At 35.9% G+C, this 21,527-nt stretch overlaps 1 protein-coding gene across 2 annotated transcripts in view; it reads left to right on the top strand.

Moving 5' to 3' along the window:
• The window catches only part of NAA15 (N-alpha-acetyltransferase 15, NatA auxiliary subunit), a 72,513-nt gene extending 54,066 nt beyond the window's left edge, over positions 1-18,447 (top strand). Inside the window, exons 15-20 of one of the 2 annotated variants that reach the window (XM_019977213.2) lie at positions 1,497-1,690; positions 6,703-6,811; positions 8,726-8,824; positions 13,513-13,656; positions 14,564-14,661; positions 15,677-18,447. In XM_019977213.2, coding sequence (XP_019832772.1) covers positions 1,497-1,690; positions 6,703-6,811; positions 8,726-8,824; positions 13,513-13,656; positions 14,564-14,661; positions 15,677-15,877 — 845 coding nt within the window. In that variant the 3' untranslated portion in view covers positions 15,878-18,447. Of the gene's footprint in view, positions 1-1,496; positions 1,691-6,702; positions 6,812-8,725; positions 8,825-13,509; positions 13,657-14,563; positions 14,662-15,676 lie in introns of both variants that reach the window. The other variant, XM_019977212.2, reaches the window with a different exon arrangement.
• Positions 18,448-21,527: the final 3,080 nt, after the last annotated feature.

Genomic DNA, 21,527 nt, shown 5'->3' with positions numbered 1-21,527 from the left:
TTAAAATGTCACTTTTATCATAATCTAAGCTCTGAAAAAATATTTTGGTGGATTGTGGCCATGGTGTCTTGTTCTCACATATATTAAAATTTATTATTGTTGTTGTTGTTTAGTTGTTAAGTCGTGTCTGACTCTTTGTAACCCCATGCGCTGTAGCCTGCCAAGCTCCTCTGTCCCTGGAATTTTCTAGGCAAAAATACTGGAGTGGGTTGCCATTTTCTTCTCCAGGGTATCTTCCCATCCCAGAAATTGAACCTGCATCTCCTGCTTTGGCAGGTGGACTCTTTACTCCTGAGCCCCCAGGGAAGCCCAAAGCTTATTATAAAGTCATACTGAAAACTATGTTGTATGGATGTTGGTACACAGGTTTCTATTACCCATTTTTCACTTCCTAATGTCAAGATATCAGCCAAGGCATCAAAGGATTGGCCTGGGTTGGAGAATTTACTTCAGGATGGCTTACTCATGGCCAGAGTTCTGTTCTTGGCCACATGGGTGTTTGCGTGAGGTGGTTTGGGTTTCTTCACAACATGACAGCTGGTTTCCTCTGAGTGATCCAAGGGAAAGCAAAGAGGAATCCACAGTGCTTGTATTTCCTAATCTTGGATGTCATAAATATTCACTTCTAGTACATTCTATTAGTTAGAATCGAGTCACTAAGTATAGCTCACATTCAAGGGAAGGGGAAATGGGCTTTACTTTTTGAAGGAAAGAATTTGTGGGCATATTTAAAAATCACCATAGTGGTAGAGTATTTTAGAATGACTTTTTTCATTTCATTATCAAGTGTTTTTCAAATACCTATTGAACATGTGGCTTTCAGATTTATTGCTTTAAGTCTACACAGTACAGTGTTACCACTGTATTATAGCATGTTTATCAGAGATTTCTAGACTTTCTTTAAGACATTTTGTGGCTGTTACCTCAGAATAATTGTTAATCTTTAATGTCACATTTTAAATTTACTATACAGTTATTCATTCTTCCTTCAATAGATATTTGAGTGTTTTCTGTGTGTTTTGGTATGCTGCTAGGCCTTGACAGCAGAAAGATTTTGAGTAAAACAAGGTTTCTTCCACCAAGAAGCTCACAGTCTAAAAGAGAAACAGATGTATAAAGTATCATGACAAGCAGAATAAGGCATGGTGGGCAGCACTGTTTGACAGGATTAGAGAAGGCCTAACTAAAGCATAATACAGTGCCATAGGGATCTGAAACCGCTTGTTACATTCTTAGAACTGCAGGTAGTTTAATTTTGCTGGAGGAACTCATGCTTTTGTGCCTTGCTGTGCTTGTCACAGGAGGTCTCCTCTTGGTTTCACAAATTTTTTGAAGATGTTTATGTTCTTTAACAAATGCAGCCTTATTAAAGGCACATGAACATGTGTAATATGAGATATTTTTAATGGGAGTTGGGAATATTATTAATATATAGTAGTAATTGATCATTATAAATCTGATTAACACGTTGATGGTTTTCTTAACACTGCTTACAGCAAACATGTCTGATAAAGAGCTAAAGAAGCTACGTAATAAACAAAGAAGAGCTCAAAAGAAAGCCCAGATAGAGGAAGAGAAAAAAAATGCAGAAAAAGAAAAGCAGCAGAGAAATCAGAAAAAGAAGAAGGATGATGATGATGAGGAAATTGGAGGCCCAAAAGAAGAGCTTATTCCGGAGAAACTGGCCAAGGTACTTAAAAATAGTACTTAGCACAACTGAGTGAAATCTCATGACCAGCTCTTGTTTTTATAGTCTTTTTTAGCCAATTTGATGATAGATTTTAGAGTAAGAGATTTATTTTTCGTTTTCCTTCTTTCCTCTGTCTCTTCTGTCTTCTCTCTTTTCTGATTGTATGTCACATTTAAAACTTGAAATAATGATTCTGAGTACTGTGTATGGTATATTGGAAAGTTTTGGCTTTTGAGTCATTCTGATCTGGGACCACATAGTTAGCTCTTAGATGTCACTGTGTATCTTAGACACTCTGTCTAACTTCTCTGATGGTTTTCTCAATTATAAAATGTGACTAGGAAAAATCATTACTAGACAAGATGTTAGGACTAGAGAAAATATATGTGTAAAGAATGTAGTCTGTTATAAGTGGTTCAGTTCAGTCGCTCAGTCGTGTCCGACTCTTCGCGACCCCATGAATCGCAGCATGCCAAGCCTCCCTGTCCATCACCACCTCCTGGAGTTCACTCAGACTCACGTCTACCGAGTCAGTGATGCCATCCAGCCATCTCATCCTCTGTCGTCCCCTTCTCCTCCTGCCCCCAGTCCCTCCCAGCATCAGAGTTATAAGTGGTAGGTAGCATTTAAGTTTTTATATAGTCTAAATTGAGCGTCTTAAAAAGTGAATTCTATATGTTTCTCACTCGTGTTGTCAACTTACAGGATATTGTACTTAACTATTTGTACCTAATGTCTTTAAAGTCCTCAAATATTTCCCCAAGCCAAAAATCTTATCTGCCATTTTTAACTGTTAGACTGAAACCAAGGCATTCGTTGTCATGTAAATCATTTTGATCAGTAACATACCTATGCACTTTTCTTCTGACCCTTGACACCTTCCTACTCCATGTGTGAGTAACTGCATGCTTTATTATGTTAAAGCAATATAATAAATAATAACCCTAGAGTTGAGCTTTAGCCTTATTAGTAACTAAAAATTCAAAGTCATTGATTGCTTTATAACTAAGGAAAGTTGTAACACCTAACAAATAAAGTTCGAAAATACTTTTAGAATTATATCCTAGCAGATGGACAGTAATATCTCATAGCATTATTGCTATTTAAGAACCATTGATAAATGTAGGTTGGATTTCACAAAGCTGTATTGACAAATAATTTTGTGCTTTTTAGAAACAAAGATACTGCCTTTTTATTGTTGTTGGGAGTTTATTGAAAGACTATTACACAGGGATGTGAAGAAGCACGGAAAATTGACCTTTCAGGCCCCATGGAGAACTGCAGAGTTCCTTTGGGATAATACCAACTTTACGGGCCTTCCATCTTTATGCCTCCGCTTTTTTCTTACTACCACTTTTACCACCATCACTGACTGCCTGCCGTTCTCATTCTTTACGTTTTCTCTCTGTCTCATGACTCAATGACTTTTTTTTCCTGTAACTCTTTATGTCTTTCTTTATAGTTTAAAGAAGGGCTCTATTTGTCTGTAGTTGCTGTCTGATAAGGAATGCCCTGCATAGCAGATTTTTCACACTTTGTCTCCTTACACGCTGTTCCATTTTCTTTGCTTAGCCTATGATAGCTGCTTTGGGGCCAGATGTCAAGTTATAGTCTAGTCATTTGTAGCTAGAGGGTTGTAAAGTCTCACAGCAAAAGCACTATAGAAAGTATTTTTGACTCCTTTATTTGGAAGGAGCCTAGTGGAAGGCACCCGGTTTCATGGACTCCTCTTCAGTATATACTGTTCTTACCTGTTAGGCACGTAACACCTTTCTCCTTCTAGGATGCCTGCATCCAAGATGCCTGCATCTCATAGAATCCACACTCACCCACACCCCATGTGGTGCAAGGCCAGACTTCACACCACTGCCACAATCAGGAGGGGTGTCGAAGGCTGATTTAAAAACTGCCTGCCAATTATGGGTCTCTAATCTATAGTTGCTTTTTTTGTTTGTTTCTTTTTGTTTTGGTGATCTTATATTTCATCATTCTTCCAGGTAGTAAATGATAAATTTAGTTCACCAGATCAATGGCACCCCACTCCAGTACTCTTGCCTGGAAAATCCCATGGATGGAGGAGTCTGGTGGGCTGCAGTCCATGGGGTCGCGAAGAGTCGGACACGACTGAGCGACTTCACTTTCACGCATTGGAGAAGGAAATGGCAACCCACTCCAGTGTTCTTGCCTGGAGAATCCCAAGGACGGGGGAGCCTGGTGGGCTGCCATCTCTGGGGTCGCACAGGGTCGGACATGACTGAAGCGACTTAGCAGCAGCAGCAGATCAAGATAATTTAAATAAAAGCATTGTTAAATTAGCAGCTATTCTAGTTAAGAAAGAGAGAAGGAAAATAAGAGGTTTATTAGCTTAATATTGAATTAACTGAATATAAATCTGAAAGCTTGATGGAATGTATTGCTTATCCAACTACCATGAGGCAGTAGTTTTTAGTTGGTTTTTTTAAAGATTTTTTTTTTTGGATGTGGACCATTTTTTAAAGTCTTTATTGAATTTGTTACAGTATTGCTTCTGTTTTATGTTTTGGGCTTTTGGCTGCAAGGCTTGTGGGATGTTAACTCTGATCTTGAATCTGCACCCCCTGCATTTTTGAGAGAGAGGCAGGAAAGAGTGTACATAATGCCGGCAGTTCCACCCAGTGCTTACCTCAGTGAGCGTCAGAACCCCACCTGAGTTTGAGATGTGGGAGGTTTGACGGCCATCTCAGTTCTTATATGCCTGTCATAGTGTGACTGTCTTACTACAGTGATTGCGATTTTGATACTTAAATATATGATTTTCATACATACAACACAAACTAGTGATATTGTATATTCATAGCTATATCTGTGTGTCTTAACTTCAGGGATTTTCAAGGGTAGTTTATCCTAAAGCACTGGTTATAGAACATCATCCCTATTTATATGCTTTTGTTTATATCACTCTCTACTGCATCATATATATGTAGCTGTAGAATGTAGTTAGCTTTGTCTTGGTTATGTACATAATATTTTATCATTTAAATTTAACTTGACAAAGTCTTACCTCTGAGAGGCCCACAGAAGCATGTGGGGACAAGAAATCCACATCTCCTTTGAGGGCATATGTTTTCATTTATTAGAGTTTCAGACAGAATTAATTTCTCTCTTTTCTCTTTTTAAATTAAAATACTCAATTTCAGTCACAGTAGTGCTTGTAATGGGCTTCCTTTGTGGCTTAGCTGGTAAGGAATCCACCTGCAATGTGGGAGACCTGGGTTCGATCCCTGGGTTGGGAAGATCCCCGGGAGAAGAGAAAGGCTACCCACTCCAGTATTCTGGCCTGGGGAATTCCATGGACTGTATAGTCCATGGGGTCTCAAAGAGTCAGACATGACTGAGTGGCTTTCATCACCACTACCAATGCTTGTAATGATTCAACTTCACAATATCCTTTTTTGTTTCTATTTTATAATGATAGCAGCCATGTCTCTCTCCAGTAAATTATCCTGGTCAATGTAGTGACCTTCACTTCAGTCTATACTTCTTAAGGAATTGAAAAGCTTGCTATAGCTGGGTGGTAATTTCAGTTTCCAGTTCTCTACTTTTCCCTGGTAACCATTTCTCCCCTGTATACCACAAATTCTAACTCATTAAAGCATAGAGTTATTGAGGTTTGACAGAAAACAGCAAAATTCTGTAAAGCAATTATTCTTCAATAAAAAATAAATTAATTTAAAAAAGAGTCATGGGAATAAGAAGCAGAATATTCACCAGTGTGAGAAAGGTATACTTATGGGGGCCTCTATTTTCTCCTCTGTCTCTTCATATCTACAACTATTACAGTAGTGATACTGCCAGATACTGATTTCTGGTTTAGAGCTTATATCCTTGAATAATGAGTAGGTGTTTACATGCTGCTGCTGCTGCTAAGTCGCTCCAGTCGTGTCCGACTCTGTGCGACCCCATAGACGGCAGCCCACCAGGCTCCCCCGTCCCTGGGATTCTCCAGGCAAGAACACTGGAGTGGGTTGCCATTTCCTTCTCCAGTGCATGAAAGGGAAAAGTGAAAGTGAAGTCGCTCAGTCGTGTCCGACTCTTTGCGACCCATGGACCACAGCCCACCAGGCTCCTCTGTCCATGGGATTTTCCAGGCAAGAGTACTGGAGTGGGGTGCCATTGCCTTCTCTGGTTTTACATACTAGTATAGGGTAAATCCTATAGATACCACTTACTGTTTAACTTGATTTTGTTTTTAATGCTGTTAAATAATTGCCTTGGCCTAAATCTGTGTTGGTGAAGCCACAAATTACTGTATGGGCAGAGTCACGTTGGAAAGATACGGCACATCTGAATTCCACTGAGGATACATTGTTATTGCCTCAGTGGTAAGAGAGGGCAAGTATAAGGACCCAGTGCTGAGTGCGAATATAGTGTTGTGCCCTAGCCCTGCCCCAGTCTACAGAGACTAGGCCTGTCTCAGTACTCACAGGGTGGTAGAGACAGCATTCTGTAAATGTAAAACTTTTCAAATGATACCGCACCTGTAGTATGGCATTTGAAGAAATATGGATTTCTGTAGAATTCGGAGTGGAACAAAGCAACACAGAATGGATATTGTACTATTTTTTAATGGCTTGATTATACTCAACTTCCACTCATTCTTTAATGTTCTCTACAGTTCTTAGCCCTTGTCATCCTGTCATCCTGTTCCACATCCTTTCTCCCCCCTGGCCCCCGTCCTTGGCTATCTTACGTGTTTCTCTTACTGTCTTTCGTTTCCTGGTTCTCATTCTATTTTATCTTTTTCTTTACTTGTTGGATAGTTTCTATCCACAGATAATGTATAATCTCAGTGAATGAGGAGTTCAGAATCCCCTACCTTTAGATTGTGGGAGGGTAAAATATGGCAGTGTATTTCTGGGTGACTGGTAAGTGGTTTTTACCGAAAAAGTATTTTTAATAAATAGAAAGAGTAAGTGACATCCCGTCCCCAAATCTTGCTTCTATTTGTATATAATATATCTTATTTTTGTTAGGTTGAAACTCCATTGGAAGAAGCTATTAAATTTTTAACGCCATTGAAGAACTTGGTGAAGAACAAGATAGAAACTCATCTTTTTGCCTTTGAGATTTACTTTAGGAAAGGTAGGCAATTAGGGAATAGTGGCTCTGATAAAATTGATCACTTTATTTCTCAGAATATAGTTGCCAATTCTGATGGCCTCACCACTGTAGGATATTTTGGCAAATGCAAGTGCTGCTTCCTCACAAAGAAATGCCTGCTTTTTACAACATGTTATATGGAAGTACAGTGATGTGATTCTGTCTCCTAGGGCATTAAAATAAAAAATAGATTTACAATATGTAACTAAAATTAAGGTGAAATATAGTGATTATCATGCTCATATGTGGATAAAATTTAGTAACTAAATAATACACATAGATCTTAGAATAGTATCCGGTACACAATAAGCAGTAAATAATGTCAACCATTAGCCATTGTTACAGATAGAAGATGCGATGTTTGAGGTGTATCTAGAAGAACAGACCATACTTCTAAAAGAAAAGATGCATAGAAGGGAAGAATATCTGTTAAGAGAAAACAAGTGTGTATAAATGATGTTGAGGTTGCCTTTGTTACCTGCCTAAGCCAGGTAAAGGTTAGATGGAGGATTTTGGTTGCTAGATTTAGAATTCTTATAAGCTAAATGTAGTAGATATACTAAGAAGATTTTATGGTATTGAATTGATGTAATCCAAATGGTTCATTGAAAAAAAAATTTTATCACTAGGGTGATATGTATTCAAGGAAAGAGAAACTGGTTAGTAACATCTGATAAAATACTGCTCCAAACAGTAACTGTCCTGCTAAAAGACATAGAATAAAATGATACCTCTGTAGAGTATCCATTAAAAAATCATGATGATCAAATTCTGGGGAAAGGTTACAGTATAACATTGTTTCAAAATAAGATTCAGAACTAACTATAGTTTATTTTAATCTTTATTAAGATACTTATATGAGTATGTAAAATAGAATACTAGCTAAGAAGAAAAAAGATCAAAACATAAGAGATTGTCTCTTGATGGAGTTTGAGTGATTAAAATACTTTTTTCTATATTTTCTGTTTTCCACAGTGCTCCTGTCGTAATTGGGAAAATTATTTTAATAAATAGTCCAGTAATTTTAAAGTTTTGTTAATAGTTAACATAGCTCTCTTTTAAGCAAATATTTTTTAAACAAATATTTTTGCATGGAACCCCAAAATGTAAAATACAAAAGCTATTCTGCTTTAAGTAGTGAAAAGCAGTCTGAATCCTACTGAGTTGGCTTCTTTGCTATGTACTACCTCTCAGTCACTCTCCAGCATTTGGAGTCCATTGCTACAGCATGAAAAGGGCAATAATAAAGGACATAGCCGTATTTTTAGCTTTCTGAGTGTAGCGGTTAGGGGAAAAGGAATTGTCAGAGGAGCCTAGGGTTTCAAATTTTGATATTTGGAGAGTTGTACCCTATTAGAGAAGCCTTAACAAAGATGGCTGTGGATGAGACTTGGAATTGTGGTGAGTATTGGGGTGCACTTTTCCATCCAACAGGTGGAGACACTACTAAAGCTTGGAAAACATGAGGGATGGGGTGGGAAGAGATAGCATTGGGAAAGATTAGAAAGTGATTAAAAACATAACCTTGGTCAATACTCTACCTTTGATGAGGAAGAGAAGCCAGGGATTGACCGGAGAGGAACAGTGAGGTGGAAGGGAAATGATTTCACATGTCACAAAACACAAGAAAGGTGTAAACAATGTTGCTTTCAAGTGTAAACAATGAAGTTTTCTATCTAAATTTTTTATACTTAATAAAACCATTTTTCTTAATGTTGTGTGGAAAATACTAGCTAATGTTGCTAACCTGAGGAAGTCAATTGCTTCAGTCATATGTTGCTGTCCAGATGTGATTGACTCTAAATGAGTTTTTCTATTTGTAAGATACTATTAGTCCTCTAAAGGAGGGTATCTCTTTTTATTAAATGATCAAAATATATCTTTTTCTTTTTATAGAAAAGTTTCTTTTGATGCTACAATCAGTAAAGAGAGCATTTGCTATTGATTCTAGTCATCCCTGGCTTCATGAATGTATGATTCGACTCTTTAGTACTGGTATGTTTTAATTTTCTGTTACTTAAGTATTTGACTACAGTAGCTGATAGTGACTGAATAAGTGATTTATACAAGTTTGTTATAAACTCAAATCATTTTAAATTAAATTAGCCTGTGGAAAAAAAAAGTCTTTTCTTTGTGGCGAAGGTCTTTATTTTAAGGCTAGAAATGTTGCCTGATTTTTACACAGACTCATTCAGTCCAGATATTTGAGAATCATCTTTATTTCTGTTTCTTAAAGGTTAATAAGTTGAAATTTTGAATCATATTTCATTATGTGATGTAGTTAATTGTTGTAAAATTAAAAAATCTCTTTGAAATTGACAAATTATCTCATTTACCTGTCTCTAGTATAATAATTTGAATCATAAAATTTTTGTCAGTAAATGTAGGGTAAAAGTAACTTTAAAACAAATTGTTGTCCTTTTCAAGTGTTTAGTCAGTAAGATCCATATGAAGTTTTAATGTCAAGTAAAGCTACAGAATTTTAGAAACAAAGGCGGAATATTATGCCAATTGTCTCTCATAGTTGAGAAATCTAGGACGCTAAAACACTAAATTACTTATTTACAGTAACACCAATAATTAGTAAAGAAACAGGAATGAGACCCAGATCTTCATATTGTTCTTTCTACTACCAGAGCTTTAAATTTAGAATAAAGTACTTCTGTAGTCAAGTAATGTTTTTTTGTTTTGGTTTTTAAGTAACTGGATAAGGAGAAATTCAATGTTTAGTAGAACAGTCTGCAGAATTTGAAAATACTGTTAGCTGTCTCATTGCTAAATACTCAACCCCATGTGAATCCATGCATTATATAAAAATAATGAGATTAAACCAGGTTTCCCAATCATTCTTTTGAAAATGCTAAACTGTCCCAGTTAACATTATTTTGACTTATAAGAAAAGGTAAAGCCTTATTTAGATCATATTTATGCTTGTCAAAAAAGTGATTTCCTGTTATAGAGGCTAAATCATAGAAAATTTCCCCCCAATTTTAAAAAATTCTGAAAGTAAGAATGTAGTCATATTATAGAAAGTAGAACTAATTGCTGTATTTAGTGAAAATAAGGAAGTTTCTTTTTAGTCTTTTTTTTTGATATTAAAGAAAAAAAAATTTTGAAATCATGAATCAAAACGTTAAGGCTGGAAATAACAGCATAAATCATTTTTAGTTAGGATGAAATGCATTCAAGTTATTTTCAGTATGTACACACTTCATTTTTATACAGTCCTTTCCTGAAAGATAATAAAATAGTACATATAAAGTTTATGGAGTTAGAGTTATATTCATTTGAAGTATAAATTGGAAGTGACAAACATATAGTTCTAATGAGTGTATGGCTTGATGAACATACAACCATTTTCTTGGAACAGTTGTTTCAGAAATTAAAATGTTTATGAACTTTAGAAGAACAAAGAATGATCCAACATTAAAAGTTAGAATTAATTGAGTGGAGTTAATGTTACCTATTGTCATTGCTTCAGGTATTATCTCACATCATTGTCAGGGAGAGATTTACAAAGTAATCCTTATTTTGACTACATTTAGGCATCTGTTACTGCAAACCCCCTGAGTTCCTTTTACTAATTAATATATTTGGTTCTTGAGAAAAATACTTGATTTTGAAGTAACTTCTCAGGAACACATTTGTCATATTAAGTTATATTGTAGTAATTTCTTTACAAAGAAACCCTCACAATAACACCTTTCCAGAAATTATGGAGGAAAAAGAAAAAACAATGGCTCCACACTTACTTTATTAGTTGTAGAAGCATCTCTAAGTGAATGTTCACTGTAGCGTAGTTATGAGCGTCTTCCAAATCTCCAGAACATTACATTACCAGTGTAAGTAGTAATCACCCCCGAAGTCATTTACTGTATAGGATGTCCCCTTCCCCCTTTAATTATGAGAATGATAGTATCTCTTCCAAGTTTTTCACTTTTGTTTTAAGTTGTAGAACTTAAGGCAATTTTTATTATATTTCTGGTCAGTTCTAAGTAGAAATAGGACCTTAGGTATTCATTTGTTTTGATACCTGCTTACATGTTTATGTTCCCTTAAATGTTTTTAAAATTAGTAGGTTTTGGTCACCTTAATCTATAATGAATCTTATATTATTTTCCTCTCTCATTTGTACAAACTCATTTTTTCCTTTTCTCTGCAGATTATTTCTCATCTGTACTTATGTATTTCCTCCAAAAAAAACCTCGCTTAATTAATATGGTCATTTATTTATTTTGCTGTGTTAAGTAGTAATCACTTAGTAGCTTGTACTTAATCAGTAGTGAGTAATAATTATCTCACACAAAATATCCTTTTCTACCGAAATTTTAACCAAAAAATGCTGACTAGTGTGGGAACCCAGGGAAACTCTTTTTGCTAAGAATCAGCCCCCTCTTTAATGTGACTTTTAACTGTTGGTGATAACTAAACTTATTCAGTCTGATAATAACATGAACCAAATGTTGTTTTAATTTTAGGGTATCTCAGGACTCAACTCATAGGCCCCTTGGAAAAGGTTTAATATAGCATGGGAGACAATTAGATAGTCTGAGATTTTTTACTTTCTTGAGATGTCAGTAATTTTTGGTTAGTTTTTTATCAGTGTCACAAAATATTTAGATTGACTCCCTGTGCCTCCGTTAGTCTTCACCCATAAAAGATTATTTAATAAATCTGGGACATTTGAGGCTACTCCTTCCATAGGACATTCTAAATTTTGCTACAGTAGAATTGATTGGTTGGTTGATTGTAATATTTTCCTGGAAAAATATTGCAGTTCCAGTTTACATGATTAGTGATTAGAGGAGAAAACTGAGTTAGTTGACCAAAAACAATTTGTGAACCAGTAAGGAAGTATTTTTGGAAACATTCTTTTTTAAATCTATTAAATAAATGAATGATTTATTAATATAAACTATTAATACAAAAAAAGGGGAAATAGCTATTAGTCGATGTTGGTAGTTATTTAAATATTCCCTCTTTGACACATCCTAAACACAAGACGTATGTATTTATGTATTTTCAACTGTATGGGCTTTTTTTTAATTACTTTTCTGCGATTTTTTTAATCTGAGGAAAACAAGTTAATAAAAGTGATGAAAAACATGAAACGTATGGTTTCCAGCTATGAACCATAAAATTACTTTCCTGTCTGCATATATAAAGTGTCCTGAAAGCATTTCAGGCAAACCACTGAGGCCCACAGAAGTAATAAATTTTATAGATACCTGTTTGTTGACATAATGTTCATTGTAATTGGCTATAACCTATTTGAACAGATTTTCTCCTTCCAGTTCACTCTGTACTCCTAAGCCCATTCCCCACCCCCAAGACAAATATTGATAAAATTGCCAAATCCAAGTTGAAAATACAGGCATAATGGAGATTAAGCTAAATCCTTTAATTAGTAGCTCATTTATTTGAGTTAACCAATTCTATAGAATGATAGAAGAAATGCTGTTCAACCAGCAAAGGGAACATATCAATCAATTATTTAGTTACTGACTACATGTAGAATATTTCATTTGAAAGTTTGCTATTCAAAAGTTCAGTGTTTTTTAAACTTAGGGTAGTGATCTATTAGTGAGAAAATGAAAGAAGTTGAGTGGGTCATTATCGTTTGAAAGCATTTGAAAACTTAAAATAGAAATAAATTAGAGTATAAGATACAAGAATGTGCTGCACAGTGTAAGGGTCAGTGTTCTGTGAAATTTTTGCTTCCCATAATAAGTTATGTCTATAGGAAACATGCTTATCAGAGTACAGATACTTGGTTGTAGTCAAGAGTTTGAAAGCCACAATAGTTTCTAATCATAAGGAAAATCTATTTATGTTTTCTTCAGTCTGTGACAAAAATAGTGCCTACAGTATATGGAATATCTATTATGTCATTAGCTATTTTATTTGTGGGGCTTCCCAGATGACTCAGCTCTAAGAATCCACCTGCCAACGCAGGAGACATGGGCTTGATATAGTTTGATCCCTTTGTCGGGACCATCCCCTGGAGCAGGAAATGGCTATACACTCCAGTATTCTTGCCTGGAAAATTCCATGGAGAGAGGAGCCTGGCTAGCCAGCCATGACTTAGCGACTAAACAGTAACATTTTATTTGTAGCTTTTTCTTACTGTGGTCTTCTGGGTTAGATATCACCTCAATTTTACAGATCAAGGAATAGGGTCAGAGAGCTTATGATTTGTCCACACTCAAATCATGCTCAGGTCTGTCTGGCTTAAAGCTCCAGACTATCTCTCTATACCAAACTAGGATTCAGCCCAGAGAGATTGGGAGTCAGTTTTTCCATCTCCGAATGCCAAAGCATATGATGACAACAGTGTATTCCTTACAGGAAAATGCTTTGGTGGTCGTTTGGAAATTATTATGTAGTGATAGCTTAGTTCACATAATCATTGAATATAAAGATCCATGGCTTTTTTAAACTGATAAATTTGTAATGGTTTACTTGGATATAGAAGAAGATGGGATAGGGTGAGGAAAATTCTTTTGATCTTCTGCACTATATTTGGTAGCCTTTAGAAAATTGTTGGATTATTAGTAAGTTTATTCAGTCTTTGTATATATAATTGCTTTGCTTTGTTGACCTCAATAAATTAATTTCTTAATTCTATAAATTGTATCAGTATCTAACTGCTAATAAGAGTTTGTTTTTAATTTGTTCAGCAGTGTGTGAAAGTAAAGATTTACCCGATGCAGTTAGAACAGTATTAAAACAAGAAATGAATCGTCTTTTTGGAGCAACGAATCCAAAGAACTTTAATGAAACTTTTCTGAAAAGGAATTCTGATTCATTGCCACACAGATTATCAGGTAATCAGTTTATTTTGTCCTTATCTCAGCCTCTAAAACAGCTTCAGTTTTTACTATAGTGGGTCATTGACAGGTTACACACTTTTTGTATGACAGAGGCAAATGTGTATATATCACATTTTAATCCTATGAAACAGGCAGCTTAACCTCCTATACATTTTTTAGTGTTTTAGATAAAATCATTACTATGAATCAAGGTTAGTAGTTTCTCCTGGTTCTGCATAGGCATTATAAAGAAGCAAGTGTAACTGAATTTAGCTAGCTATTATATACACTGAAGGAGGATCTTCTTATTTTTTTTTCTCATTAGCATGCTCTTAAAATTCATGTAGATGCAACCATCGTCTTTAATTTCTCATGCTTATATAAGCTGTGAGACTTGGCAGTGCTGGACACCTAAAACCATCTCCCAAGCAGGGATCATCTGGCAAGAGTCTGTGCTAATGAGCCAAGGTCTGGACTTGATGGGACCCCTGGGTAGTGCTTTAGCAGTGTACTCATACCTGTCAGGGTTGGGTATCTCCCACACCCCTCTCCGTCACACCAGACACACACACACACCGCCCTACCTGTCAAAACACACACACAAGTATTCTCCTTAATCCCAAATTACCTTCATTTTAGAAAGAAGAAAGCTATCCATGGTCCCACCACACAAAGACAAATATTATTAGAAATATTGGTGTTTTTTCATAGTCTCTCTCACCTTAATCATTCTCTTGGTTTGGACAGTTAGACTTTCTGGTCTACTCTCTCAGGTTTTTGTTTTTTCAAATGGCTGTTTGCACTTTTCTAGTAAAGTGCCACACTGTGTGCACATCGATCCTGCTTTTATATTTGAATGGATAGTAGGTAAAAACGCTGGGTTTACCTTGAAATAAACATTTGCGTTTTCCCTCTCATTTAGCTGCCAAAATGGTATATTATTTAGACCCTTCTAGTCAGAAGCGAGCTATAGAGTTGGCAACAACACTTGATGAATCCCTCACTAACAGAAACCTCCAGGTAAAGAGTTTTTCATTATTTCTCTGTAAGAGTTACTTGACTCTTTGTTTCTGTTTTTACCAGGATAATTTTCACCAATTAATTTTTTTTTGTTATTTATGCATACTCTTTTCCAAACTATTATGACTCCATCTCAGAAACTTAGTTTATCTTAAATTTATTTAAGATTGTATATGTGTACACACATATACAGCAAGATGCCCTGGAGAAGGGAATGGCTACTGTCCACTCCAGTATTATTGCCTGGAAGATTCCACGGACAGAGAAGCCTGATTGGCTACAGTCCATGGGATCTCATAGGACAGAGCAACTAACACTTCCACTTTCAGTTAGATTAGAACCTTGTAAAGAGTCAAAATTTGTGGGGTACTAAATATCTGGAAACTTCATAGTGTTTTCCAAGTGAAAAGGTGAAGAAAGAAAACATGAAAATGCAAGTCACCATGATTCATTTAAAAATATAAACAGACTTAAGGGTTTGGTTGAAAGAATTACTAGTATTCATGAAAATTTTTCCTTGGATGTATATGCTTTGTGTTTCTGAGACTCTTTCCTTCTTCATCAGTGGACATACCATAAAGGTTCTCTTTAATTTGAATAGAAGGTTAAAAAATAATGTTTGATTTTGCCATCTGGCTCTGAGCCTCCAAAAAAATTAAAGACTTGGGTATAGTCATTGACAGTGGCATGTAAATTCCAGCAGTTAACGCCCAGGGCCAGGTAGGTTCAGGCTGCATTCCAGAGGTTACCTCTGAGCGCTGAGTGTCTTTGGATGTAGCACCTTGCTTGTGTCACCTTAATCCTGACCCTGTTTATATATCCATCCTTTTGTGTAAACCTCGCAGTTCTGAAGAACATAATTCTAATGGAATGCATAGTGGGAGTAAATACTTTCCTATATATGTACATTTTGCCTCTCATTTTGAAAACCTTTTGGGAATGAAATGTCCAATAAATTCACAGTAAATTTTTTCCTTTTAAGCAAATTATAATGTGACCTTTTTTCTTTCTCCAGACATGTATGGAGGTATTAGAAGCCTTGTGTGATGGTAGCCTAGGAGACTGTAAAGAAGCTGCTGAAGTTTATAGAGCAAATTGTCATAAGCTTTTCCCTTACGCTTTGGCTTTCATGCCTCCTGGATATGAAGAGGATATGAAGATCACAGTTAATGGAGATAGTTCTGCAGAAACTGAAGAACTGGCCAATGAAATTTGAACATCATCAAACAAGCAAACGGAATGACTTTGGACCATATCTAGTGTATAATATTTTTGTCACGCACCTGCTGCATTGCTCTAACTTACACAGAATGAGAAGAGTAAATGTTCTTGCCTTCAAATAGTGTTTTACGTTTTTTATCCTGCTGAAAAAGTATATATAAAATATCTAACATATTACAGGATATAGGTTCAGTTTCTTAAAAAATTAAAAGCTGCTAAAATTGAGGGGTTAAAAAAAGATACCTTATCCTATTCCTACCTACCCACCCATGTTTTTAAACTAATTTATATAAAATCTGGAGGCTGTTACAGCTAACAAAGCAGGTGTGTGGCAGAAATATTACTTTAAATTTGTCTTGTGAGATTTTACTATATCTCAGACAGCGTAAATGCTGTTTTAGCACTGGATTCTTTCACTGAGCACAAAGAGTTGTTGGGGCTTTAGCATCTAACTGATTTTGTTACGGGGTTGATTATGACCATAGGAAGTATGCAATGTGAATCACTATTTACAGAGAAACCTACAACAGATGCTTGATGTTGTAGAAGCTGGGACATATAGATACCAAGCAGAATTATAAGAAAACCTAGAGGGTGTTCAATACGCTTGTTGTGTTTCCAAAATTCACTGTACATGATCAGTTTGGTGTTCTTGTACCACAGTTTTTAACTGAAGGAACCAGTTGGAACAATCTCAATTCTAACTAAAACTTGAAGAACTAAAATAACAATGCAAACCTTTCAGCATTGTTTTGGCCAAACTTGTTAAAACTGTAATGCAAGAACCAAATGCACTGTGATGTGGCACCAACTAATTAGCAAGCATGAACTTTTCACCCAAGAGTGAAAAAAGAAAATCTACCATGGCTTGAAGTTAAAGAGCAGAACTCCTGACTACCATTCTATGACTGATCAAGAGACTAATAGTTAAAAACCTCAGCAGGCCTTGTTCACGATATGCAGAAAAAAATGTGCTGCAGTTTAGATACCTCTGGAATTTTTCCACAGTGTCACAGGTTTGTAATACTTGAAGCCCTACATTTCTAAGAATATATTTCTTGCTCAGTTGTTTCAGGCAAGCCCAAGACTTTGTAATTTTTAAAGGGCCCAAGATTTCTTTCTTTCTTTTTTTTTTTTCAATAACAGACCAGCTTCTTTTTCCTGCAGTTACAGATGTAATTTCCTTTTTGTTGTCAAACATAAGGTACCAAATATGATGCAATAAATTGTTTTGAAAAACAGTTGTGTGAATATTTCAACTAATATGTGTTGGGCTTCTGTGAAAATACACAGGTGGAAACAGAGGTGCAAGCCAGAGGCAGTGTAGTGTGCTGTAAGGCTAGTTCAGATGGGAACTTTTTGGAATGGACTTAGTGTTGGTGTCAGGGAAATTCCATTAAGCAAGCATAGTGCTGTTCCTGCATTAAGATTTCCTTGAGGGCTAGGATGGCAGCAGGTACTATGAATATATTAGTAATTTGAAAGGAAAAGTGAGAACTGCTATTTTGTTTGAGAAAGTGAGCCTTAAAATTTTAAACCCAAACACTGAGAACTAGCCAGAGGCTCTGTATTCTCATTGCATTTTCAAGATCTCAACAAATAAGGATATTAAGTAAAATGGATTGTATATAATTGACCTTTTTGTGGTACTTTTAGTTTATAGAAAGTATATTCTAAAGGGAATTTTCAGGAGACCTGATCCTTTTACTGATTGAACAGTTGTGCTAAACTCAGCATTTCATAGTACATGACCTGCATTCCACATCCCAGTCTAGTAATTTAGTGGTGTAAAGACAAGTACAGACTGGACTCTAGAGCTTTGTTATGTTTATTAACTGGCCCTGACTCAGGAACATCTTAACAGATGGCAAAAAAACAAAACTTTTTTCAACTTCTCCTATGAGTGGCAACTGAAGTTCTTATTGTTGGTAGAGAACACTTAGTGCTACCTCTGCCACTAGTGAGGTGTTTGGAGGAGGCACCAGCCATAAAACAGGGGGTGTATGTGTGAATTATGTTTAAACTCTACTGTATATTGAAACAAAATTCTTATATTTGTCTTGACAATGTTCAAATGATGTAGATTGTCTTAGAATGAATATTCATAAGTACTAAGAACTCTTGATGCAGAGGCCACCCATGAGGAGCGAAATTCCTAACATGTATATTGTATTCCAAACCAATTTTACTGGAACTATTAAATAAATATTTTATTTTCTTTCAGGTTTACTTGATAGTGGATACATTGTCTGGTCTCAGAGGATATTGACAGAGGTTCATTTAATGTCCAGACATCACCCCTAAAACATTGTACTGTGCTATCTTACCCTGGATAGTATGAACTGAATCATCTCACATTTGCCTCATTCACTCTATTCCAAATGATGCTGTGGGGGAAAACAGGGTTAGGAAAAAAGTGGGGGGAAAAATGCAGTGACGTTGTAATCTAAACAAGTGCCTTATGTTTATTGCTAAGAACTGGTGTTATCAACCCTTTTGAAAAGAAAGGGTTCCTTGACCTGTATTAACATAGGAGAAGTAAAGTTCTTTTTGTTTTTCTTTATATTTACTACTCTTGTCATTTCTCATTTAAAAACTAAAATCTGACTATCAGATTAGTTTTCCTCAGCTTTAATTCGATAGTTGAGTCTTTAGCATTTTCAACATTTTTCTGTACCTATTTATTATGCACAAGAATAAAGATGATCTGATAGCATGACTAAAAGTAGTCCCGATACTAGTGAACAGCTTTCCTGTGGGTTTTATCACTCCCTTGTTTTTCACAGTGTTGTTTGTACTCCACGATATATTGCTGTTAGAGCTGTGAAATGAAAGCTGTGACTGTAAGAAGAGGCCAGAAAAATGTGGTCTAGATCAGGTAGGTTTAGATCATTTATCATTTGTGATAAATGCAGGGAAGTCTCTTGTACACCATTTCTAGGAATATTTCAGCTACCACATGTAGCATCTGTTTGGGAAAAAGTTTGAAAGTGAAGTGTTGGATTTTCTTACAAGATATGTATGTATTTGTCTTAATAATTACCAGCCTTAAACTTTGAAATGACTAAGAATTCAAAGAAAGACTGACCTTTCCGATGGGAGGTAGTTTTGTTCTGCCTTGTGTTCCACCTCTTAAGTTACAGGCAAGGTTTCTTGATACCATCCTGCTGACATCTGAACTTTGCTAAACCCACTGCCAGATCTACATGAAAAACTCCCATGAAGTGGCCATGCTGCCCCATAGGGGGTGAACCTATCAAGTTTTGTTCCAGTTTTGATGGTTGGAAATCTCACAACTTGTAGCAATAAAACATTTTTGGAAAAGGTTATTCTTTGTTGAATTGCACTTTCAGTATGCTCCTACTAGAGGGATGTTGGTAGTGTGCAGGAGGTTCTGGAGAAAAGAATGCTCTCACTTTGATGAAGCAGATTATTGGGTACATACTTTAGGTTACACAGCCTATTTAACACTGCTGCGTCCATCAGGACATACCCTCCCTCATGGTGATGGAAAAATGGGCAGAAGGAAAGGGAAGCAGTAAGGAAAGCAGTGTGTTGTAGGAGAGACTTTTCCCAGCCTCTTGGTTTTCCCAGTTGGCCTTTGAAGTGATCCCATCTTGGGATTATAGCCAAAGAAAGAAAAATTGGTACTATTTAAATTAGAACTTACTGAACTGTCAACTATAGATAAACTTGGAATTTTAATCCTCAGTGCTATTTGTAAGGGTTCTATGTGCAAGAAATAGAATACACTTTGTTTCAAGGCTTCTTGTAACAAAAGTAATCCTTGGCAATCTAATAAGATTGTAATATAGTTCTTACATTTTTTAATACACATTTTTTTGGTGTCTAAAAACTTTTATTTCATACAACTGGTATAGTTCTCTTTAACTGAAAAAAAAAATTGATGATGGGAAATTTCCTATCTGTGTTATAAAGAATTCTGCTGTTGCTTAAATCCTCAACTTGGCCTCAATAAGTATAAAGTTTCAGAAACAACATAGGAGTGAAGAGATTTTTTGAATATATTCTGGATCCCATGGCCTGCTTTCAGCTAATAATTAAATTTGCCTTCTATATTTAGTTACCTGTGAATTGTCTGAGTCTCCATACCATTTTTTTGGCTGTCTTTCCAGTCTACCGTAGTTTTCTAGCATTGAGCTTTGATAAACCTGCCATTTGTTTACTTTGATCTGTAGGTTTATCAAGTCCATTGTCTAGTGCCTGATGCCTTATCACAACTGGTCTAGGTACTGGGTTTTCTAAAGTATTCTTCTAAAACTCCTGGTGTTTCTTAATAGTGAATAACTAACCACCTCTCATCTTTCTTTTGAACTATTAATATTTGCCTTTGAATAGTCCTACTATTGGCTGACGCATTCCATTTCTCATAGTATTTTTCAGTGACCTGCTAGGATGCTTGTTTCTTAGAGAAATACCTAATTACAGTGTCAAATGATTAATACTTTGGTATTAATTAACAAACTCATGAAAAGCCATTTTTAATGTGATGTATGAAATCTTAAGAATTTACACAGGGTACATTTCAGGGTAGTGACTAAGTGCATAGTTGATATTCAAATCTTTGTGAAATTTGCTATGAATATTGGCCTACAGATGGTAGAAAATAGCAATAAAGCACTTTTAATTTTCAGGTCATTTGGTGCAAAGGCTTAAAGAGTTTTTTTAATCTATTGATTTAGAATATTCCCATTTTTCTTCCCTTTGTCCCTGTCTCTTGGGCTTCAGAGATTTCCTCAGAATACCACAGATCCATTTTATTTTATTTTTATGTTGAATGAACTTCTCACATCTAATTTTTGGTTTTCTTTCTATAGTTTGTCAGAGGAGTGGTTGTGACTGGCCTTGTAGGAAGCAGATGACTGAAGGACCATCCTCTTTCTCAGTTGCCTGTTCATTGTGGCATTAGTTGGCAGTGAATCTTCTCATCCTTCATGTTTTTAGCAACCAACCAGCCAGGTAACAATCACGTCCAGTGGAATTAAGTTACTTCAAAGATTGTCACTCAGTAGTTTTTCTTTCTTTCAAACAGTATAGGGAGACTGGTAACACAAACCACTTAACCTTTATTAAGGCTCTGTTTTCTGCGGTTAGTTCAGTTTCTCGGTCATGTCTGACTCTGCGGCCCCATGGATCATAGTATCTCCACTTTTAATCATTACAAGTAAGGAGAGACACGAGGTGGAGGTCTGTAGTAGTTACTTCTAAACACTTGACCACTGGAATTGTGGTCTAGTTGATCTTATCTACTTAGGGCTGGCAATTGAACCTTTTAAAACTTAATCCTAGTTATATATTAGAGTCCCAGGGGGATTATTTAAAAGCCACAAACCCCAGTGCCCAGGCCCACCTGCAAAGTTCTGATTTAAATTATCTGGAGCCAGGCCTGGAAATTGGTCCTTTATTTTCTTTCTTTAAAGACTACCCCAGTGATTCTTAAGGTAGACTGTTTTGGTTTTTTTTTTTTTTTTGAGGAAGTTCAAATATTTTAAAGAGATACAAGCAAAAAGATGAATTTTCCCCTATCTTACATTAAGGGGAAGAATTTGTATTTTGCTTTTTCCCCTCATTCTGCTGCTCTACTACCTGAGATGTGTGTGTACACTTGGTCACTCAGTAGTGTC

Source organism: Bos indicus, chromosome 17 (genome assembly GCF_029378745.1).
Source record: "Bos indicus isolate NIAB-ARS_2022 breed Sahiwal x Tharparkar chromosome 17, NIAB-ARS_B.indTharparkar_mat_pri_1.0, whole genome shotgun sequence".
Classification (NCBI taxonomy): Eukaryota; Metazoa; Chordata; class Mammalia; order Artiodactyla; family Bovidae; genus Bos; species Bos indicus.
The sequence above is the reverse complement of the archived record's forward strand: the minus strand, read 5'-3'. Positions and strand labels throughout refer to the sequence as shown.